This window comes from Ambystoma mexicanum, chromosome 3q, assembly GCF_040938575.1.
Source record: "Ambystoma mexicanum isolate Mex_15411 chromosome 3q, UKY_AmexF1_1, whole genome shotgun sequence".
Taxonomy (NCBI): Eukaryota; Metazoa; Chordata; class Amphibia; order Caudata; family Ambystomatidae; genus Ambystoma; species Ambystoma mexicanum.
In genome coordinates this window covers 157,125,946-157,149,574 of record NC_090926.1, presented here as the reverse complement: position 1 = coordinate 157,149,574, position 23,629 = coordinate 157,125,946, and the positions used below count along the sequence as shown (strand labels likewise).

The window sequence follows — 23,629 nt, the reverse complement described above, 5'->3', positions numbered from 1 at the left end:
TTGTTGTCTGACCTCAAACTGGTGGATGTATGGAGGAGGTTGCACCCAACAGACAGGCAGTATTCACATTACGCAGCGTCGCACGACCTGCACACTAGGTTGGATTACGTGTTCGCTCCAGAGGAGGTAGCGGGAGAAATGATGGGAGCAGAATTTAAGGCCAGGGTGCTCTCGGACCATTCCCCCCTGGTCCTGGAGTGGCGATACCACCCCCCTAGGGCGCGTATACCGACGTGGAGGCTTAGAGCTGAGGCCCTACAGGACTCAGGATTCCGAGAGGACCTACGGGAGGCCATCACGGAATACTTCGACATTAACACTGGTAGTGGGCATGGTATGGGAGGCATTCAAAGTCCTGGTGCGAGGGGTTGCCATATCTAAATCCAGGGGGCTCCAAGGGGATATTGAATGGGAGTTACAGGATACGGAAAGGGAGCTAGAGGATTTGATGCGTAAAGGGGGGACCTCCCGGGAGGATGGGATAAGGATAAGGGGGTCGCAGGGGGCTAGCGGAGAGCTCTGGAACAGGCTATGCAAGCTAAATTATAAGAAATACGTGGAGAGGCAACATGCGGGCGAGGACAAGCCGGGAAGATTGCTGGCCTGGTTATATAAAATCGAGACACCCCGATCAGTGATTAGAGTTATTAGGGGGGAAGATGACCAGATTTATGATACCCAGGAAGGCGTGAACGAGGAGTTCCTCAGGTATTATAAACGTTTGTACGAGGATACAAGCGGATACATGCACCCAAGACTCTAGGTCCTGGCCACAACCACCACAGCATATCACACCCATTGTGGCTTATAACTTCACTATGTATAAATAGACTATAGGCCCTCCCCACAACCACCTGATCGATATTCGATACTACGGGTGTATCTATTGCTGTGATGTGCTGTGATGGTTGTGGCCAGGGCCTAGAGCCTTGGGAGTATGGCCTACAGCCTACGACCTACATCCATGCACCCAAGACTCTAGGCCCTGGCCACAACCACCGCAGCATATCACACCCATGGCGGCTTATAAATCAGTACCACACCCATAGAAACAAACATTTTAACTACAGCATGTACTCAATTTTAATATTCGCTAACACCACGCGTGTCCTTAGAACAGTTTCAACTTGCCTGCGCACAGCACGGACGGAAGTACTATCCTTATGAGACCCCTCGTTTTCAGTAATTACAAACATCCGGACAGGACGGGCATGGCGAATACTTCATTAGCACCTTCCGCCTAAACAAATACAGTATTTCACCTATCTCTTACTTTCTGAACCTCCCCAAGCACTCTGACACACCAAATCACACCTCGAAACAGCATTTTGCCTCTGGTAGGCGCCACGCTGTCGGATCCAAGATGTCGGGCGCATCCAAACAATCTGAAGCACATCACGCCTCACTCCAGCCAATCGGAGGACACGTTGCGTGTCCGCGGTCATGACGCGAGCCCCTTAGCCAATCGGTATCTTGTCCGCAGAGCGAACAGGGAAGTGTGTCCACGGAGCGGGCATAGATCTCACACATTTTTTCAGACTTACTTTTTGGTCGTTTTAAAGAAAACTACTGGACGGATTGGCACCAAATTTACAAAAGCACGCTTTTGGGACCAAGCTCCTGCTGTAAATTTGGTGAAAATCCGTCCAGCGGTTCGGGCTGTAGACATGCGCAAAGTTTTTCCCCCATTCAGTCTATGGGAAAAAAAGACTTTTTGGGCCTCCCCCTATAACTCCCTCCCCCCCCGGATCAAACATCAAAAAAATTCACAGTGGCCCATACACTTTTTTTTGCAAAGTTTGTTGTGGATTCGTCCAGGGGAGCGGAGTTATAAGCCGCCCAAAAAGTGCTCCTGCTATGAAAAGAGCAACTTAACCATAACTACCGTGGCTGTGTAATATATATATATATATATATCTCCACTATTCATGCAACAATTGTGTTTGTGTACTCTACTACATTCAGTTAGACAGGGTCAGTAGTATAGGATTTAGTTCCTCTACCTGTGTCAACCAGATTGACTCACAAGTAGAGCCATTCTTTTGTTGCGATATTATGTCTCCGACCTGTGACTTATAAGATTTGGTTTTGTTACAAAGAAATGTTTCCGAATTATATACAAATGTTTTCACATGCATTATTTGTTTTGATTCACAGGTCTGAAATGTGGTTTTATGATTTGCCTATTCATTTGTTAGGCTCCTTACGAGTCCGGCAGTAGCCGTGCTGGTAAAACCAGCAGGCTGCCGCCGGATTCGTGAATTTCTCCGGCGCCTGGCTTGCCGGTAACAGCAGGGAATTCTAACCCTGCCGATCCGGGAAGTGAGGCGCCGGGAAAAATGGTATTCCCCATTCCCATTGAGTCCCATAGTACTCAATGGGAATAGGGAACACGGAGGCACCGGCACCGTTTGGTGCCGCCGTGAAAGTCTGCGAGCGGGTGCTGTTTCGCCCGCCAGGGCAGATGTGGCGGGCGGGAGGGCGTCCGGCCCGCAACCTTGTACTCTTCCGGTCTGGTAACAACTGTGGAGGTGAGCCTACCAGCACCGTTGTTACAGGACCGGCAGGGTCGTAATGAGGCCCATTGTACCTGTGTAGTTTGAAGCAGCCTTTACTATAATTTTGATATGTATTGTTGTAGGACTTATTGCCTATTGAATAAACAATTCATGTTATATTCACTTGTGTGCCATACTATAGATTTATTCAAATACAATTGACAATAGCCACGTGTTCTAGCAGGGGTTTGGCTCCATAGAATGAAATTCAGAATTTGTTCATTGAGGGGACCTCCCTTTTGTGTGACAAGCAGGTACTACCAGGCAGCAACAGTAGGCCTGAGCAGCAGAGACATGATGCTGGTAGAGTGAGAGACTTGATCTATTAATCACCCGATATAACTAGCTGGCATCTGAAGTAACTCTTAGCAGAGTTTGTGCGTAAGTATCATGAAGATGAAGCTGGGTAGTATGCATCTACAAGGTTCTTGTGTGGGGGAAAAGTTTTTCACAGGTGCAATAAATTATTTAGAACCTCTTATTTTTTAAGTTTTAATTTTACGACCAAATTGGATAGTTGTCTGACACTTTTTACTCTCTTGTGAAGGAGGAAAATAATTTTTACTGTCTTGAAATTGGATTTACTCTTCAAATTTAAAAATTGGCAGTAAAATACTCTCACTCCAAAATCCTATCTGGAGCACTGCCGATATCCACATTTAACATCAACCCACTGAATCCTCAATTATCCTTGCTCCTTTGTATTGCTGGCCTGGTTCTGGAACAAGATATAAAAAACATGTTTTTTGAGATTAGTGTTGCATCCACACCAAGTCATAAGCACAGCTTACTCATGAAACCTTTATATTTCCTGTCCCAAGATTGCTTAAACAATCGACTCCGTTTTTATAATTTCAAGGAAAGTTACCTATGCAGATGAAATTAGGAGTATTTCTGAAATTTAATACAATGTTATCATCATATGTCTGTTATAACACCTATATTATGATTTTTCCAAATTAAAAAGAAAATAGAGAACAAGAACAGTACCTCCATGTGCCTCGCCCCAGAACTTACTTATGCGGTACCAACTTCCACGATAGGAAACCATATTTCTCATCATTTGCCCTGCCCCTTCTACCAGGTGTAAAATGCCCCCAGTATCCCGGCATGCCTTGGTTACATTTTTCCTGACCATGGACAAGGATGCAGGTGGTTTGTTAGCTGTAATACAGACTGCAATGGTATGCTTTCAATGCTGTGCTTTGAGGGGCGACAGGACTAGAGTCCACCAGGACCACCCCAGTCACGCACACCCACCAGAATCCCATTAAACAAGGAAGACACAAACAGCTTGATATCAACTTTCCCTCCTGCGGAACACTGAAACCCTTCATCCCATAAATCAACTTCAGATCTGCCATCCGAGCCTTGGTCCTCCCCCATATGGATGTGTCAATGCCCTTCTGGAATGCCCAGGGCTGGGAGGACAGCTCAGGGGCAACACGCTCTTCTTGGAAGCAACACCATACAGAGCAGCATGAGTTTGAAAGCCAGTCCTACGCGTTGAGGTTAAATTCGGGCATGAAGTGTCAAAAACAAACCTCAAATAATTTTTCTTCTGCACACCTAGCCAATGTAGTTGTATCAGATCGGCTTGAGGGGAACACAGACAGGGCTGGGCTTTCTTTGGCCATTTCCCCACTGCGTCAAAAAACGCCTTATGTTTCTTGCTCAGCATCCCAGCTTCCAGCAAAACAACCTATATAAATATATACTTTTATCCGTAATTAAACATTTGAATTAGTTTTAATGTTGAGCTTCTAAAGATAGATGGGCGCTTTATGAATCAACAATAAAAGCCATGAAAGCCAAGAATCTGCTTACCTTTCATAAAGGTAGAATACAACAAATAAAACCTTGGAAATTTACGCTGTAGAAACTGCTCATATCTCTCATTCATGTGTTTGGCTTTTGTGACGATGCCAGAGAAAAGACTGTTAGAATTTTGGGTCGTCGAAAATCGGCATAAAGGATAGCTTTTGATCAGACATGACTGGTAGCTGTTGAGAAAAAGAAATGTGTGTGTACTTAAGGGAGATATCAAACTGATATTGCTAATGCAGATTAGACACTTGCAAAAAACGATGACTAGTTGTAATATGTACACACATTTCAATGAAAAAGTAAAACTGGTACATGCACTGTAGAACAACCAAGCCCCCCGCCGCGGCCAAAATACACTTAATAAATTACCTTTTTTTTATTACTCTCGGATTTAAAGCTAGAAACACCCTCTGTAGTTAAACATAATTCACAGGCTCCTCTTTGCTATACCAAATTCCCCCGCCTTTGTCCCAGTATAAATGGCTCAATGAGCACCTATCCTGCCTATTCCAAGAATAAGCAAAACAAAAACAAGCTGTGTAGATTAAAATGTTTCCTGCTAATTTGCATACCCATAGTGAATTGCTGTGTGGCTCTGATCTGTAGGTGAGCTTCCAGTGGTGGTTACCAGGTAGTGCTGTGCATGTTTGGCTTTTGGCTGAAATTGTCTATTCTACTAAGACAAGAAGTGTATTTTTTTAATAGTATGAAAATGATGATTTTTAGTAACATGCAGGCCGAGGTCAGGGTCAGGGCAAACTGAACTGAGAGGTTCATAGGTCTTGCATAATTTCCTGTGTTCTTCTCATAGCTCGGTCATCCAAAATAGTTGATAAATCACCTATCGCTAAATACTGTGGTATGCGCAGCTTGCAAAATAAGTAGTGGGGTCTAAATTCAAAATATAGGTCTATATAAACACACCTTTATTTGATCCTTGCCAAATCGTAAATGTTCCTTCGAACCAGGTACTCTCAAGGTTCATGGGCACCAAGAAGCCTAACGGAAGGTTGTTAATTGGAAAGGACTAATGTTAAGGGGGTCCGACATAAAAAGGTTGGTTTCTGGACTTAAGATGCACTATGATTTCTGAAACGCTTTGGTTGTGTGGAAATGTGTTTACGGAGTGGAAAATAGGGTTCACAGGAGATGAAAAGGAGTGAAACTGATGTTACTGTGTTTGCTTTATCCACTTCAAAACTCTTAATAGGCAACATGAAAGGGGTGGAGTAAATGTGATCGTCTGTTAGGTGCTACATTGTGGGCAAAATAAGACATCAAAAGATAATATAAAGGAAGATGAATTTTGGATTGTAATTAGGAGAAGCTATAGTAAGAGTATACTGCAGAGGAAATGTTGGAGATATTCAGGGGAATTGTTGACTAATGGAATATTGTGGTGAGATATCGACAAGGTACTGCACACGGAATACTAAATTTAGGATACTGTGGGAAAGTGTTGACAAGTTTATATTACGCAGGGCTTGCAAAATCTACTAGCACACTAGCATTGGCAAGTCGTTTTTTATGAAGGACGAGTACTATTTGCATGATACTCGACCTTACTGACGAGTATGGGGATGTTAGAAACTTATTTTTCATTTACTGCAAACAAATGTTGGTTGCAGTAAATGGCAAATACAGGTCTCACTGTGCATGTTTGACAGCATTGCAGCAAATATGAAGTGTGCTTATGGCGACATGCACCATTTTACAAAATGCACTGGTAAATATTTTGTCACCAGTCACCTTGGGGCAAGTGCATTTCTGTTAGGTCGAGTATGTAAAATAAGGAACTCGTCCTGCAAGTCAAGTAGGATTTTTAAGAATGTGGAAGGCCTGTATTACGGGACAGCAGTATATTGAAGTGAAAGCCCTGACATGTCAATAATTTGATGCATAATTAAGGAGAAGTTACTGTTGGGCTAACAGGGAGGGTTAATGAGGAAATATTGTGTTATCGTACGATAGTGTTCCAGAGAGGCGTTATTGTGGGGTGAAGATCTGAAGGACGCCCTGACCAAATAGTTAAGATCCCCTCCCTTACATCTAAAGCAGCCAACTGGGATTGTTTCTGAAGGAAATCACTTGAAAGGGGCAGAATCAATATCTCTTGTGCAAGATGGAAAGTGGAAACCACCTTTGGACAAAAAGTGGGGTCCCTTCTCAATGTCACTTCTTCCGGTGAAATAGTCAGGTAAGGAGAACATAGAAGTGCTCAAAATTCCATCATGTTGCGGTTCGAAACAATGGTAATCAAGAAGAGTTTTCAAAGTAGGGCGATTGACATCAGCAGTGCCAAGAGCCTCAAAGGGAGGACTCTGGAGAGAAGTAAGGAACAAAAGCAGTTGTTGGAGGTGAGGGGGGTTGAATCAGTTCTGGGACGTGTCATCGAAAATGACTTGAAATGACTGAAGTAGATTCAATGACTTCCACCCACAGACCCTGACCCCCACTGAACCCTCAGACGAGACAGAGGCACAGGTATATCCATCCTGAAAAAAACAACTGTCTGGTTATTTTGCACTCCTGGACTGCTAAAAAGAAAGGAGACCATCCCGACCGCTTCAGCCACTTCCTTTCAAGAATCAGACCGTTCATTTCCAGTTGCAGACCAGACAGAAGATTAACCGCCCAAACCCTCTCTCCTCTGCTTTACTGGAGCAAAACGTAGCGAGTCTGTCGCTGAGCAGAGAGGCAATCATGCCTCCCTCCACCCCCCGTGGAACCCAAAATGTCGCACAAACAGTTGAAATGTGTCTGGGATGACTAACATTTCCTGAGATGATGAAAATTCCGGTTGAGCCAGTCTGCAAGAGCGTTGTGCATCCCCTCGATATGAGCTGCCTCCAGAGACAATAAGTTCTTCTACACTCAAGAACTCAGAGCGCCACCAGGGATGGTGAGCCCCGGCACCCCAGACTGGTCATTTAGGAGACCACAGTTCTGTTGAATGTTAGGAACCTCACAGGTCAGAACACAATCTGGTTGGAGAACCCCAGTAGAGCATGACAAACTGCGTTCATCTCCCTCCAAATGGAGCAACTCCAAGATTTCCTGGCCAAGCACTTTCCTTGCAGTCATCGACCTAAAGCCAGCACATCAACTACAAGTGCTAGCATCAATATTAATTACCGCCATTAACAGCGCATTCAAGGCAGATCCCCTAAATATATTCTCACATTCAGCCACCACTGAAGTGAACCCATCATCATGGATGAGACTGCAAATCGTTTTTTTTTTTTTAGAAGTCCTGAGAAACAGGGGGTGGGGGGACAATACCTGAGATTACCAAGAAGGAGCTGAACTTGGACCCTTGGACGTGGCATGACAAAAAGCATTGCCAGCATAAGTCCCTGTACTCACAGCCATCTTCTGGCACAGGCCTCACTCAGATGACATCTCCCTTACTTCCGGAATAATTCTAAAAGTCCTGGCCTCCAGACGACACAGCTGACCCAGATTTGTCCAGAAACGAACTCCCATGAATAGAAGATCCTGAGAGGACTCCAGATTAGACTTCCATAGATCACGTACCGTGATTTCATTGAAATAAAGTACTAGGTGGTAATTTGCTACATGGAGATAAAATAGATAGGTATATTTAGAGGGGTATAGGCATATTTAGAGGGGTAGTCGTGGAAGATAAAAACCGCACCCCAGACCCCATTAAGAGAAAAAAAAAAGAGTAAATTACCATGAAGAAAATGTATCTTGATGAAATTACGTAGAACTCCATAGATTGATCAGAAACCTATACTTTGCCAGGACTAAGGGGATTCTGAAGACAAACTCCCTGACCTCCTGAGCAGCAGATCCCTGATTAAAAAAAGATAACCTAATTAAGGATAAATCTTCAGGCCGTCTTCATGTAACATCCCCAGTAGCAAGACCAACATCTTTGTTAATATGATAGGTGCTGACATGAGCCACAAAAGTAGCCCAACTAACCGAAGATGCAGTCCTGTGACAGCAAACCTCCGGAACATGTGACAGCTCGGAGGCATCGGAATTGGAGGTACGCATTGCTCATATCTAATGAGGCCAGCAAATCCCTGGTTGAAAGCAACAAAATAAACCTCTGAAGAGTCTTCATCTTTAACGTGATTTTGCGTGCACAGATATTAACCTTCTTCAAATTTAGGGTAAACCTAAATCCCAGACACCTTGGGGAAGAGGAAGATACAGGTGTAGCACCACTCTCCATGATGCCCAAGGGACTGGGAAAATGACCACTTTCAGCAGCAAAGACTGAATTTCCTTTCAAATGCACTCCATCTTCATAGGATCCCGAGGCTAAGCAATCTCCACTACTGCGGAGGTGTTGACGAAAAAAAAAGCTTTCCAGCAAAATGACCAATAACTAGTAATCTTTCACATAGTAGAGCCAAGTACCCCTGAAGAGAAACTGAGCTTTCCTCTCAACGGGGGCTGTTCAAAGGGGTTATCACCAGTCAGGAGTGTGTTTTCTCTGGAGGTGACGCTGTTCTGACATTCTGAGCATGAGCCTGCTGGTTGCTCCTGTAGACTGTCCGGCTTCTTCGTGCTGACTAATAAAATCTAGTATAATTCAAGGAAGAAGGGCTGTTCCCAGCTGGCTGGGACCTCTACTTCTTTCTGAGAGCCCAGGAGTGCTTATATTCTGCTATTGACCACAATTGTCAAGCTGATTGGCCCGAGAGGACCGCGTACCTGTAGTCTTGGTGGTTGGTCTCGCAGAGGTCGCCAGTCTGGAGTCCAGGAACTGATGAGATAGCGGCACGAGGAATCAGCCTCTCCTCCACCCAAATGAGGAACTGAGTGAAGGATGGACCAACCCCCAATGTCACAAAGGCACTCTCCCAGGTAAGCGTGACAAGAGGATGTAGGCTCAGATGGAGGGAACCATAGTCCAGGTAGAGCTTGTAGTCCAGACCATGAATCTTCCAAGAACCTCAGTGCAGCGACAGTTGATAGATAGACCAGTGTAGCAGAAAGGTATTCGTAGTAGGCAAAGGAGCTTGGCTGGTGCAGATAGTTCCAATGGTACACAGGATGAGATTCGGAGTCAGGCAAGACAGGAAAGAGTGAGGACAGTTGGAACTAGTTGTCTGGCCAATTAGAGAACTGTAGGAACGTGCCCAAGATGGAACAGGGGGAATGCAGGCTAGTGTGGGATAAGTCCCCTCTACACAATGATGACTCCGGACAGAACTCCGGAATGGGCTGAGGGAAGACTGACCCAGGGCAAAGCCTAGGTAGTAGCTGGAGGCTGGCTGGCCCAGGGCCGAACCCAGGTGAGGATTGAAGGCAGGCAGGCCCAGGACAGGACCCGGATAAGAACTGGAGTCAGGCTGGCCCAGGGCAGGCCACAGGTAAGGACTGGAGGCAGGCAGGCCCAGGACAGGCCACAGGTAAGGCTGGAGGCAGGCAGGCCCAGGACAGGCCACAGGTAAGGCTGGAGGCAAGTAGGCCCAGGGCAGGCCACAGGTAAGGCTGGAGGCAGGTAGGCCCAGGACAGGCCACAGGTAAGGCTGGAGGCAGGTAGGCCCAGGACAGGCCACAGGTAAGGCTGGAGGCAGGTAGGCCCAGGACAGGCCACAGGTAAGGCTGGAGGCAGGTAGGCCCAGGACAGGCCACAGGTAAGGCTGGAGGCAGGTAGGCCCAGGACAGGCCACAGGTAAGGCTGGAGGCAGGAAGGCCCAGGACAGGCCACAGGTAAGGCTGGAGGCAGGAACAACGAGGAAAGCGAAGCGAACCGCGTTGAGACGCGGCCCGCTTTGACTCGCGGCCTCTTTTATGGGCCGCCGGCGCCCGAGAGGCCTGGAACGCAAACCGTTCCGTTTCCGGGCGCCGGCGAACCCAGAACGAGGCTTGGAAGGCAAGCCCCCACGGCGCATGCGCGGAACCGAGAGAGAGGACCTCCGCGCATGCGCCGAAGGCCGCCGGCCCTGTAATCCGTTGCTCCCCTCCCGGCGAGTCCCCAGACGCGAACGCGCGGGTAGACTCGCCAGGAGGAAATGGGAGCGGCAGACCCCAGTCTCCCGCGTGACATGACACTATGCCCCCTCCCAGGAAGACCCGGGGCCCCAGGCTTCCAGGGAAACCGTACGTAGAACTCACGTATCAGCCGGGGAGCATGCACGTGCTGGCGCGGTTCCCAGGTACGATCACAGGCCGGGTACCCCTTCCAGTCAACCAAATAGTGGAGCACCCCTCTACGGTACCGGGCATCACAGATCTCGTGTACCTCAAACTCAGGGACCCCCTGTACCAAAACAGAGGCCGGACGAGGAGAGGTGCGGCCATAATCATCGACCACATAGGGTTTTAACAGGGACACGTGAAAAACGGGATGTACACGCCAGGAAGAGGGCAGGTGAAGACGGAAGGCTACAGAGGACAACCGTTTGGTGATAACAAAGGGTCCCAAATATCGAGGGGCCAGTTTGACGGGCAGATTGCGGAGAGGCAGGTTCTTTGAGGACAACCACACCTTGTCGCCCTCCTGGAAATTAGGTTCTGCACTCCTCTTCCTGTCTGCCTGTCTCTTCATCCGATCCTTGGCTTCACTTAAGATCTTGTGTGCAAGTTCTTGCTGTTCCCGGATGTGTAAGACCAGACCATCAGCAGAGGGAACAGTACTAGATGGAACTGGTTGAAAAGGCATTAACCGAGGATGTAGACCAGTGGAACAGAAGAATGGGCTGACCCCAATGGAGGCATGAACAGTGTTGTTGTAGGATACTTCGGCCAGATCTAGCCCACCCTTCCAATTAGACTGTGTGGCATTGGAAAAACAGCGGAGGTACCCTTCCAAAGTCTGATTGGTCCTTTCGGTTAGCCCATTTGTCTGTGGGTGATAGCCTGAGCTTAGAGCTCTATGTATTCCCAGATGACCACACACCTGTCTCCAAAATGATGAAAGGAACTGGGTACCTCTGTCCGATATGATTTTCTCCGGTAGGCCGTGCAACCGGTAGATGTCGTGCAGAAACGCTGAAGCCATTTGAGTAGCTGTAGGGATTTTCCGGAATGGGATGAAATGGGCCAGTTTGGTGAAGCTGTCCACAACCACCATTATACAGGTGTACCCTTCAGATGGAGGCAAATCCACAATGAAATCGGTGGCGATGGTATGCCATGGATAGGGAGCCACTTCGGTGGGCATTAACAAACCCAATGGTCGTCTTCTGGGAACCTTGCACTGGGCACATATTGGACAGCTGTCAATGTACTTCTGGACCTCGGTCGCCCAACCAGGCCACCAGAACTGTCGGGATATCAACTCTCGAGTGGCTCTGACCCCGCGATGTCCTCCTATGGGTGAATCATGGAATCCGTGTAGAATGCCCCTTCTAATGGCTCCTCTGGGTATGTAGAGTCTTCTTTGAAAAAACAACAGTCCGTCTCGTTCTGATACTAGTTGCCGACTAAGAAGGGACGTTCTTTCTGGGTCCGACCGAGTGGCTTCCGCGATGGACTTAAGGTGAGAGGACAAGGCCAGCAGAAAATGGCGAGGAGAAATCAGTGGCTGTTCTGGACAGGGCGTCCCATCTACGTTTTCCAGGGACCTGGAAAGCGCATCCGCTTTCGTATTGGAGGTTCCCGGGATATAAGTAACATGGAACTCAAACGGAGAGAAGAAGAAGGCCCACCGGGCTTGACGAGGAGTCCGACATTGCAGAGAGCGAAGATTTTGCAGATTGCGATGGTCTGTCCGCACCTCCACAGAAAAGCGTGCTCCGAGGAGAAAATGTCTCCATTCCTCGAATGCGGTCTTGATGGCTAACAGTTCCCTTTCAATCACCGCGTAGTTTCGTTCGCTGGGACTCAACTTGCGAGAATAATAGGCTACTGGATGTTCTACCAACGTGATAGGATCTTTCTGAAGAAGGACTGCCCCTACAGCAAAGCTGGAAGCATCGGCCTCCACTATGTAAGGCAACTCTTCCTGGGGATGGCGCAGGATCGGGGCAGCCATAAAGGCCGACTTCAATACGTCGAAAGCCCGGGAAGCCACGAGATCCCATTCGAACGTGATCTTGCTGCTGGTTAGCCTGGTGAGGGGCGCCGAGATCTGTGAGAACTGTGGGATAAAGCGCCTGTAAAAGTTTGCGAATCCCAGGAAGCGTTGGAGAGCCTTGATATCGTGTGGATGTCTCCATTCTTGTATGGCTCGCACCTTCTTGGGATCCATCCCAATGCCTTCTTGATTGATAACAAAACCCAAGAATTCAATGCTGGGTTGGTGAAAGCTACATTTCTCCGCTTTGGCGAACAGGTTATTGACGGACAGCCGATGAAGGACCTCACGAACATGTTCCACATGCTCGTCTAAGGATTTAGAGAATATCAATATGTCGTCCAGATAAACCCAAACGGATAATCCTAACAGGTCACCAAAGATGTGGTCCATGAATCGTTGAAAAACAGCGGGAGCATTACATAGGCCGAAAGGCATAACCCTGTATTCAAAATGCCCAAAAGATGTCTTGAAAGCTGTCTTCCACTCGTCCCCACTCCTGATGCGCACCAAATGATAAGCTCCGCGGAGGTCCAATTTGGAGAAGATTCGCGCAGTATGCAGGGTTTCAAGGATACTGCGAATTAAGGGTAAAGGATACCGGTCCTTGGCTGTTATGTCATTCAACTGCCGGTAGTCGACACAGGGTCTCAATGTACCTTCTTTTTTCTTTACAAAAAACAGGGGGAATCCTGCAGGCGATTTCGATGGCACAATGTACCCCTTTTCTAGACTCTCCGACAAATACTCCTGAAGAACTAGCTTCTCGTCACGTGTCAAAGCATATAGTTTCCCATGGGGAATAACATGGTCCGGTAGCAGGTCAATGGAGCAATCAAAAGAACGGTGTGGAGGAAGGGGTATGTTGCCAGGTTCAGAAAACACTTGTTTGAATTCGGAATATTCCTGTGGGACCAGAGACGTGGAACATAGATGAACCCCATTGCTGTCCGTTATTAGTGAAGCCGAGACGGTCCTGGTGGGAACCGGTAGCTTGCATTCTTGAGCACACCGTTCGGATGAAAAGGTCAAGGTCTGGGTTCTCCAGTCTATCAAAGGATTGTGGTGTTGCAACCAAGGTAATCCCAAAACCATCTTGTAGTTCGGTGACTTGATAACATCAAAGGCTAGTTCCTCGTAATGATCAGCAATCAGAAGGGCCAGTCCAACTGTGAACTGACTAACGGGTCCAGAAGACAAGGGAGTACCATCAATAAGCTCCACCGACAGAGGCGTGTGTCTGGAAACGAGTGGTATGTTATGTCTGGTGACGAACGCTTCGTCGATGTAATTGCCGGAAGCCCCACAGTCCAGTAGACCGGATACTTCCAGGTTCTTGTCTGGTAGTTTAATTCGGACCTTCAGGGTCTGTAGTACCGCTGGTTGCATGGGCAGACGTATAGAACAAATAACAGAAGGGTCTGAGGAAGGAATGGGACCTGTCGTTGCCCTTCCTGTATACGACAGGTCTCCTAGTTTCCCGACTTCTTCTTCTGCGGACGCAAAGGACACGTACCCAAATAATGTCCAGCTGCTCCACAGTAAAGACACAAACGCAAAGACCTCCTTCGTTTCTTCTCTTCTTCCGTCAAAGGTCCCCTCATGGCTCCTACTTGCATGGGCTCAGGTCCGGACTCGGTCGACCCAAACGAACCAGCAGGTGTGTTGGTTGTCCGGGGACCGCTTCTGTCAAGCCGACGTCTCTCAGCCTTTCGTTCGGCTAGCCTTTGATCGATACGGAGTACTTGATCGATCAAGAGTTGAAGGCTCTCTGGTTCAGGGATGTGAAGTAACTCATCCTTGTACTCCTCTCTCAGGCCTCGACGAAACAGTGTCTTCTGTGTAATTTCGGGCCACTGGGAGTCAGTAGCCAAAAGTCGGAAACGGCTGATGTAGGTGATGACGTCATTGCTTCCTTGTTTGTAGTCCATCAATTGATTCTGTGCAACGGAGGCCAGGTTCGGCGTCTGAAATACCTCAAGAAAGGCCTTTTCAAAGGCAGCAAAGTCATTCAAAATAGGACTGTTCGTAACCACAAACGGAGTTGCCCAAGCTAATGCGTTCCCAGTTAGGTTCCCCAAGATGTAACCAATCTTGGCCCTATCAGTGTTGAAGTAGGTAGACCTGAAGAGAAAGTGTATTCTGCAGTGGTTACAAAACTCCGCCACCCGTCTAGGGTCTCCGTCGAATTTGATGGGTGTTGTATGAGCCAATGATCCCTCTCCTTGAGAGGTACTAGGTGCTCCTTGCGTTATCATTTGTCGTAATGTTTGATTCTCCTGACGCAGGGCGGTCATCTCGGCCCTGAGCGCTAGCAACTCGTTCCTCATGTCCTGCGATTCATCCATCTCTGAATCAGGAGGAAGGCGTCTCAATCTGTCAAGCTGATTGGCCCGAGAGGACCGCGTACCTGTAGTCTTGGTGGTTGGTCTCGCAGAGGTCGCCAGTCTGGAGTCCAGGAACTGATGAGATAGCGGCACGAGGAATCAGCCTCTCCTCCACCCAAATGAGGAACTGGGTGAAGGATGGACCAACCCCCAATGTCACAAAGGCACTCTCCCAGGTAAGCGTGACAAGAGGATGTAGGCTCAGATGGAGGGAACCATAGTCCAGGTAGAGCTTGTAGTCCAGACCATGAATCTTCCAAGAACCTCAGTGCAGCGACAGTTGATAGATAGACCAGTGTAGCAGAAAGGTATTCGTAGTAGGCAAAGGAGCTTGGCTGGTGCAGATAGTTCCAATGGTACACAGGATGAGATTCGGAGTCAGGCAAGACAGGAAAGAGTGAGGACAGTTGGAACTAGTTGTCTGGCCAATTAGAGAACTGTAGGAACGTGCCCAAGATGGAACAGGGGGAATGCAGGCTAGTGTGGGATAAGTCCCCTCTACACAATGATGACTCCGGACAGAACTCCGGAATGGGCTGAGGGAAGACTGACCCAGGGCAAAACCTAGGTAGTAGCTGGAGGCTGGCTGGCCCAGGGCCGAACCCAGGTGAGGATTGAAGGCAGGCAGGCCCAGGACAGGACCCGGATAAGAACTGGAGTCAGGCTGGCCCAGGGCAGGCCACAGGTAAGGACTGGAGGCAGGCAGGCCCAGGACAGGCCACAGGTAAGGCTGGAGGCAGGCAGGCCCAGGACAGGCCACAGGTAAGGCTGGAGGCAAGTAGGCCCAGGGCAGGCCACAGGTAAGGCTGGAGGCAGGTAGGCCCAGGACAGGCCACAGGTAAGGCTGGAGGCAGGTAGGCCCAGGACAGGCCACAGGTAAGGCTGGAGGCAGGTAGGCCCAGGACAGGCCACAGGTAAGGCTGGAGGCAGGTAGGCCCAGGACAGGCCACAGGTAAGGCTGGAGGCAGGTAGGCCCAGGACAGGCCACAGGTAAGGCTGGAGGCAGGAAGGCCCAGGACAGGCCACAGGTAAGGCTGGAGGCAGGAACAACGAGGAAAGCGAAGCGAACCGCGTTGAGACGCGGCCCGCTTTGACTCGCGGCCTCTTTTATGGGCCGCCGGCGCCCGAGAGGCCTGGAACGCAAACCGTTCCGTTTCCGGGCGCCGGCGAACCCAGAACGAGGCTTGGAAGGCAAGCCCCCACGGCGCATGCGCGGAACCGAGAGAGAGGACCTCCGCGCATGCGCCGAAGGCCGCCGGCCCTGTAATCCGTTGCTCCCCTCCCGGCGAGTCCCCAGACGCGAACGCGCGGGTAGACTCGCCAGGAGGAAATGGGAGCGGCAGACCCCAGTCTCCCGCGTGACATGACAACAATAGACAACCTCCTCCAGCTCATCCCCTTGAAAAGGAAGCCTCAGCGTCATGTTCTTTTGAGAATTCTCCATTTACCAGTAGCTTACACGGATGCATCTTCTGGCTGCGGTGCCCATGGAGACAGATGCCGCTCAAAACCCATTGTAAGCCTGGTCCTAAAGGAACACCACCTGGTGGAGTATAGTGTCCAACAGGGTTGAACATTCTTGTTCTTTCTGAAAACGAGTGCAAGCTCCTAGAAGTAGCATCTGGGTAGTAGGTAGAGGATTGCAAAGAAAGGTGGGCAGAAGCATTATTCTTCCTCAAAGAGGAGTCAACTTGATCAGCTGGGTTGTGAAACACCAACTCCTCCAGAGACATAGATGGTAGCCCGGTAAGGCTGGACAATAATCAGTCTCCAGTGCCCTGGGCATGATTAGTTCCCAATGTTACCATAAACCAAGGAATGAAAATTCATTCAAGCTCTTTCCATTCCAACAGTACCTTGCCTCTCATGTCATTAAAAAGGGGACAGTCTTACTTGATCGTCTTGTTAATTTGGCGAGCTGTGGGCATAGGATTAACGGAGGAGGGATCATCCCTGGTGAAGTGGATCCTGGAGGCAACATGTTCCATCAAATTGTCTACCTTCTCATGAACGAGGTTCCTCCACTTGGGCTCTTTGTCCTCCTCAGCTGAATGGTTTCAGAGGAACAACAAGAGCTAGAGTAAGATGCAGAGGAATCTCTCCTACAAAGAATCTTGACCCTATTCCTATGAGCAACCGACCATCTGCTCTTCATGAAAAGTCTCTCTGATAAGGCCTTTAAATTTACATTTTGAACGATCCCTCTTCAGGTGAGCATAATGGGACAAGGAAGTCGAGGCACTAGACCCGCTTCTCTTCCGTTCTATGTTAGCCCCATGCTTGAATCCAGAAATAACAGGCCTGGTCTCACTGTGTAAAATAGAGTGATTTTTAGCAAACAAATAAACCCACTCCCTAGGCAGGCTTACAGACCTGCAGCCAGGTCCGCGTTATCAAGCCCACTAATTTCCCAGACACGCCAGGGCCTTTGCACTCCACCGCCCACTAAGCCCATTAGAGGAGTCGGGTCCTTGATGATGGAAGCACATAGCTGGGTAGGTCCCCCGTTTTGCCACAAAAAAAGCAGCCATCCATCCAAAGAAACAAGAGATTTTTAGTATGGTCAGTCATTTTATGGAGGAAGTGGGGGTTATAATTGTATGCGCTGTTACAAAGCACTCAAGCTTCCCCTGGCCATGAGAAAGCCATCCTCTACTGTTTTTTTAGTATGGGCTATTAGGTGGCAGAGCCACCTATAACCCGAAACTATTGCATTAGAGCACAGATAGGGAGAAATAGCAGATGAGGAGATATGAGGGACACAAAGTTTGAAGGTGTCTATTTGCCCACCCATTGACTGCCTGTGGCCATTCCCACCCAGTTTCTGCCACTCCCCACTCAAAACTCCTCATGGGAGCTCTTTCAGCTTGTTTTAATCAAGCCTTACCATCAAACTTTGTACTGAAGGGCCTGTCAGTGTTTAAAAAATTAATAATTCGTTTCTTCAAAGCAGTCTTCGGAGAGTTAACAGCTACTGGTGTAATCAACGTGTTAAATTGGTCTGCCTAAAGCCACTTGATTTATAAGCACTATATGCGTGTACTCCACTGATGTACTGTTTAAAACAAGCATTGGCAAAGTCAACAATTTTGGCTTGTGTATGAGTTTTAGGCATTTGACAGGCACTGCTATTAGATGCCCAGATACTCGCACCAGTCCCACCTCTACCATCAATGGGCACTTGGGACAACTACGGCAGTCCCTGGCAAGTGCCTTTCCCATGCTAGTTTCCTTTGTATTATGAGACTAGACTTTTTTCTTTAACATTTGAAGTTTATTAATACTACAATCTCCAGAATTCCCCAAAAATCATATAGTCACGGCTGTGACGAGAAAACGAGGAAAAAGGGACATGGGGTAATATATGGTTAGATTAACGATCCCATGTCTAATTTCATTTGTGGGTGTTAATCTAACACTCTGAAGAGTTGGAAAACGGTTCACTGATCCTATACATGCTACATGTATATATTGAATACTGGAGATTTAACAGTGCATCGTTAAAATGCCACTAAAACCGTAAACTCTCCCTCTGCGTTGGTCATCACTGACGATGGTATGACATCCCCACTCCCTATCCCATTATCACAGGTGAACCGTCTTCACACTAGCTCACCTCAGGCCACCCCTCCCAGGCCCGCTGCACAACAGCAGAAGCCGGTAGCAACCAGGCACCGTCGCCATGTTACAGGAAGGCAAAGGGCAATACGAATGGAGGTTAAAGGTCACGCGCTGTCAACCGCCACCAGCGCAGCTCCGTAACACATGGGCTCTATGAGCGCCACAAAAACAGAAGAAGGACTTTAATTCCTGCTCCCGTTATCCCCCCACTCAAGCACAGAGCAACGAGGCAGCCATCTTTGCCTATGCAGAGTTTCAGTATTGTATATTGTTGTAAAAATTACCAAGAGATATACTGCTTTAAATAGCAAATTACTATTAAAATGTATAGTTTGAAATTACTAATATAAAATGCATTTATTTTGCAGTTTGTATAAGTTATTAGCGAACGGAAACGAACTTTCAAACTTAATATGTAAATGACGAGGAAAATCTATTTTTTAATTCTAGTTCTATAAACGTGTCGCGCTGTAGAAATTTGCTTTGCAGCTTTAAGCTCTATGGCAAGTACTATGTTTAGTTTTTCAGGACGGTACTTCTTTTGTGTCAATCATTTCATTGTTTAGTCACCGAAAAATGTGGCCGTGCAAGACTTTTAACGTGGTAAGAAGACCTCGAAATGAGGATGCGCAAAGGAAAGGGGGATTCGTGCAGGTGGAATAGGTTGTTGACGCTAAAACCCATGCAAAGAACATTACAATGAAAACACATTTTACCGTTTAAATATGTTTCACAGGCTGCCCATAAATTGAAGAACCTTATTGACAGCAGTCTGTGTAAATCTATGTCAGGAGCCAGAGTCTCGAATTCTATGTCAAGACCAGAGGCTCGGATTATGCTTCTCTTCCATATTTACTGTCCAGCAGAAAAGTATAACCAATAAAACATGAAAACTCAATAAAAAACTACAATACCCATGGTTTTACAGTCTTTATAGTTCTGTTCTTATTGGGCCTCAAACTAACCATGTGATACTCTTAACCAATCGTGTTCCTTGTCCATAAATCATCCTGTCCTTATAATTTTCTTTGCTGCTTGGCAGCGAGTTAAGTGCCCTTTTTTCATTATTTGTGTGAATGTGTTTTACATGATGGTATTTTATTAGGCATACTAGCGCGCATGCGCGTGCACTATTAGGAGTGTTTGGCGGAGCATATCCGTATCAGTATTTGAGTGTTTGAAGTTGCGGTCGCGACGTGGCTGGTGCTCCGGCGACCGCAACTCGAAAGGAGAGACACAGAGGGCACTGCGGTCACGGAAGGGAGAGCGCGACGGGACAACGTAGTTCCTGCGATCTCTCTCCATTCCACGGACCCTGAGAGGAGTGTTCAGTCACATTTACGATCGCTGCGATCATTCTTATATATTACGATCTTGACAATCATTCTACTCGTTATCTTTCATAGCGCAACGTTCCATCAGAATCGCGCTACGTGATCAGAGAGCACAGCGCCCCTGCAGGCCACAGTAAGGTACCGCAACAACCATACGGGCACAGTCCCAAGTAAAACCTGTTATATCTTACATATATATCATATATATTATATCAGACCAAGTGATCACTACATATATATTTTTATACCTCTCAACACCAAGAGAGCATATAAGAGATCATAAAAACTCCTGGTATATTATTGAAATCCCCATTGTTCTGTGCAGACATGAGCTCCTCTAGTGATGAGGGAAAGGCTAACAGCCAGAAGAGGAGCCATGCAGAGATGACTCAGGTCCTCCAAAAAGCCCTGGCGGCCTCGTTGGGACAAGGGCCACAGCAGATAGCTCTGATGGAGGACTGGCTCAAGTTCTCACAGGGCCTGGAGGAAATCAAAGAGCTAAAAGCACAGGGGAAAACAAAAGGTAGCAGAAAAGCAGCCCATAGGGCAGAGGAAGCCCACACCCCCCTGGGCACACCGCCAAAGAAGAAGGGTGGTAAGAGAAGGAGAGTAAGAGTAAAGGCGGGACCTAGCAGGGGACAGGATAAATCCTCAGACACCTCTGATGAGGGCGAGGAGGACTGGGAGGAAGAATACTCAGAGGAAGAACAGGTATATTCTATATCTTCCTCAGAAGAAGAAGGCCACAAAGCACCAAAGAAAAAGAGGAAGGAGGAGGCAGAGGAGGATGGTGCAGGTGATGATGACTTTGATCCTGAAGCACTAATCCACCGAAGGTCTTCCAAATGGGAGCCGTCAAAAAGAATAACGGCCTACTTAAGAAAGCACCTGAGGGCCCCCGTAGCTAAGGAAGCTAGGAGTAAAATGAGGGTGGGATGCCCTAGACCTCACCTCCCATAGGGTGCAGCAGGTACACCCGAAATAGATGACAAAATGATCACGTTCATGAGTAAGTACACTAAGCACATGAGGAAAGGTCTAGATAGGTCCTGGCGTTCATGCCACGACAAAATGCTGGACATGACAGGGCCCCTCACCAAGATTCTACAGATTGTTGAAGAGACCAGAGAAAAAGGGGAGCCAGTGAACCGGACGATCATGATCGGGTGGGCCCAGAGGGCAATATGTAGGTTGGGCAACGCCAACCACGCTATCACCACAGAAAGAAGGAGGTCTCTGCTGGTAAAGATAGACCCAAAGCTAAGCGAGTTAGCTTCTTCGGAGTCAGCGTCAACCGCGAAGGGAAAACTCTTTGGAGATTCCTTCATTAAAGAATTAACTAAGTTCGCTAACTTCTATGCGGTGCTGGACAAGGCAAAGGCCTCTCTCAAGAGAGTGTTTGGGAGACACATTTTCGGACAGGCCGGCAGAAGCAGGGGTCGCTCGGCTGGCCGATTCCACTTTAACAGATCCTATCAGGACAGAACGCAGTGGCGAGATCAGGAGGATTGAAGACAAACCCCCTTCTTCCCATCAAGGGGCAGAGGAACGGGCAGAAGCTGGCGACATGGAGAGCGTCAATAAAACAACTCAGGTGAGAGCAAACAACCCATGCTTAATTACCACAGAAGTAGGGAGAAGGATAGCAGAGTTTATACAAAATTGGCTCACTATATCGGGGGATACTTGGATAATAGAAACCGTACAAGGTTTTCACATAGACTTTCTAGAGACACCTCATCAGGAGAACACAGCCAAGGGGTTTAGAACTAAACAGGGAAGACAAATTATGGCTGGAAAAAGAGCTGAGAGGACTAGAAAGCAAAAAGGCCATAAGACTAGTAACAGATTACTCAAAGGGGTATATAGGCAATATGTTTCTCGTGAAAGGGAAACACAAGGTAAGACCAATTATAAACTTGAAAGGTTTAAACGAATATGTGGTGTACAGACACTTCAAGATGGAAGAGATACACCTGTTAAGAGATACCTTAATTCAAGGGGATTGGCTAGCCAGGATAGATTTAAAGGATGCATTGTCAGGAATACAGTAGTTTGGGGCAAAAGACGGCGCTGTACAGCCAAGAAATAGCTGTCATTGGGAAACACTACATTTCCCAGCATGCAAAGGGGAATTTTGTAGTTCCGTGGGTTCGCGCTATTCCCCAGCTGGCAATCAGGAAATTGAATAAAGTCTCCAACCGCCCGTGCCTCTGTCCAGATAATTAATGATTATGTGCACGGGCGGCAGCTTGGAGAACGTGAGGAGGCAGGCCATCTGTTCAGATGCCGGAGGACTGGTGGGCGTCAGCGGTGATTCCAGGAACTGATAAGCATGGATTAGAAGACACCGGGCCACAGCAGTGATTTACAAGCGGCTTCGGCGTTCACTGGAAGCAACAGTCTTCAGGGTCCGGGTGTCCTCGTGAGGCGCCCGGGCCATCAGCTAAGTGCATTATCACTTGTTTTCTGTTCTGACTACAAACATTTAAATTCAGCTTGTTATGGGTGCATGTGTGAGGAAACACGCAACCACATTGATATGTAGATATCTGGATTTAAAGCATGCTGAATTACTCGTCAGGCATGCCAGCAGTGTTATGTTCTAGTTTCAAGTCCTAGGAGAATAAGGACACAGTGTTTTCTGGGAAAATATGTGTGGCATGTACTAAATGTGCAGCATTTGTTCGTTGCTTCATTGTGCCCCTAGGGCCATGAATCCAATGTGCTTCATCCCAGTTTGTGCCATCATGCTTTGTGTGAAAAAGTCTGCTTGCGCATATTATCTTCCATATGTTTGTGTCCCTTATGTCTGAGTTTCTAACACTATCTGTAGTGTGTTTAAAAGTCATGTTATGAGTGCTTTCCTTATGAAAAAAATGCAAAAAGTATGAATATGCATTGGAATGGTTTTCCATAGGTACCATTTTGGAGGTCAGGTCAGGACAGGTCAGGTTTAGGAGTTATATTCTAGATTAAGGGTATTTAGTTGGAATTAGGTATTTGTATACTTGCATGTTATGTTTTCCCCTTCTTCCCTTTGTTATTCCATCCCCTTTCCCTAACTCCGTCTTCCCCCCATTAGCTGCCACGTGGCTCCCTGTGTTATTTAGTTCAGGTGCCCGTCCTAACCAAGGTGGGAGGGTCGAATCTATTCGGCTTCTGTGGTTCGGGAGAGGGGATCGAGACCCTTATCCCTTTGCTGGCATTGACATGCATATCTAACCATACCCATAGCAGAGGAAAATTGCAGATTCCTAAGGTTCATCTGGGGAGAATCGACATGGGAGTTTCGATGTCTGCCCTTCGGCCTGGCATCTGCACCATGGTGTTTCACCAAGATGATGAAACCAGTAGTGACGCATCTTAGGAGTCAGGGAATAAGACTTATAATTTATCTAGACGGCATATGTCTGATGTGTCAGGAGAAAGAAACATTACTAGTACAGGTGCAGACGACAATAACATTGTTAGAGGAACTTGGGTTCCTAATAAATTGGGAAAAAAACAAAAAAGTACCGGAACAATCATTAGAATTTCTGGGATTCATAGTGGACTCAGTTCAGGGATCTCTCAGTCTACCCATTCCCAAGGTGAGTGATATCAAAAAGCAGTTAAGACAGAAGCTAGCGAAGAGAGAACTGTCACTGAGGGACATTGCAAGATTAGTGTTACGCTCTCCTGGCTCCCACAGAGGTGTCGATCTGGACTGGACAGCTGCGATCTCCACCAATGTGACGCGTAGGGCCGAGATGACGGACTGGATTGGCCCACCTAGCTTCGTTTGCTTGGCCCGTAGGAATATTCTTCTGCAAATGGAGAAAGGGAAGTAACCACCCGTGGAGTTGAGCGTAAATCCCCCCACCCTGCTGTTCTCCCCACTGATCACCTTTGATG

The 23,629-nt window shown here is 47.6% G+C and overlaps 1 protein-coding gene across 2 annotated transcripts in view; it reads right to left on the bottom strand.

Annotated features, from left to right (window-relative positions):
• The window catches only part of LETMD1 (LETM1 domain containing 1), an 826,442-nt gene that overhangs the window by 507,323 nt on the left and 295,490 nt on the right, over window positions 1-23,629 (bottom strand). The window contains exons 1-2 of one of the 2 annotated variants that reach the window (XM_069653371.1): window positions 18,394-18,548; window positions 4,386-4,561 (exon numbers count right to left, since the gene is read on the bottom strand). In XM_069653371.1, coding sequence (XP_069509472.1) covers window positions 4,386-4,561; window positions 18,394-18,461 — 244 coding nt within the window. In that variant the 5' untranslated portion in view covers window positions 18,462-18,548. Of the gene's footprint in view, window positions 1-4,385; window positions 4,562-18,393; window positions 18,549-23,629 lie in introns of those variants that run through there. The other variant, XM_069653372.1, reaches the window with a different exon arrangement.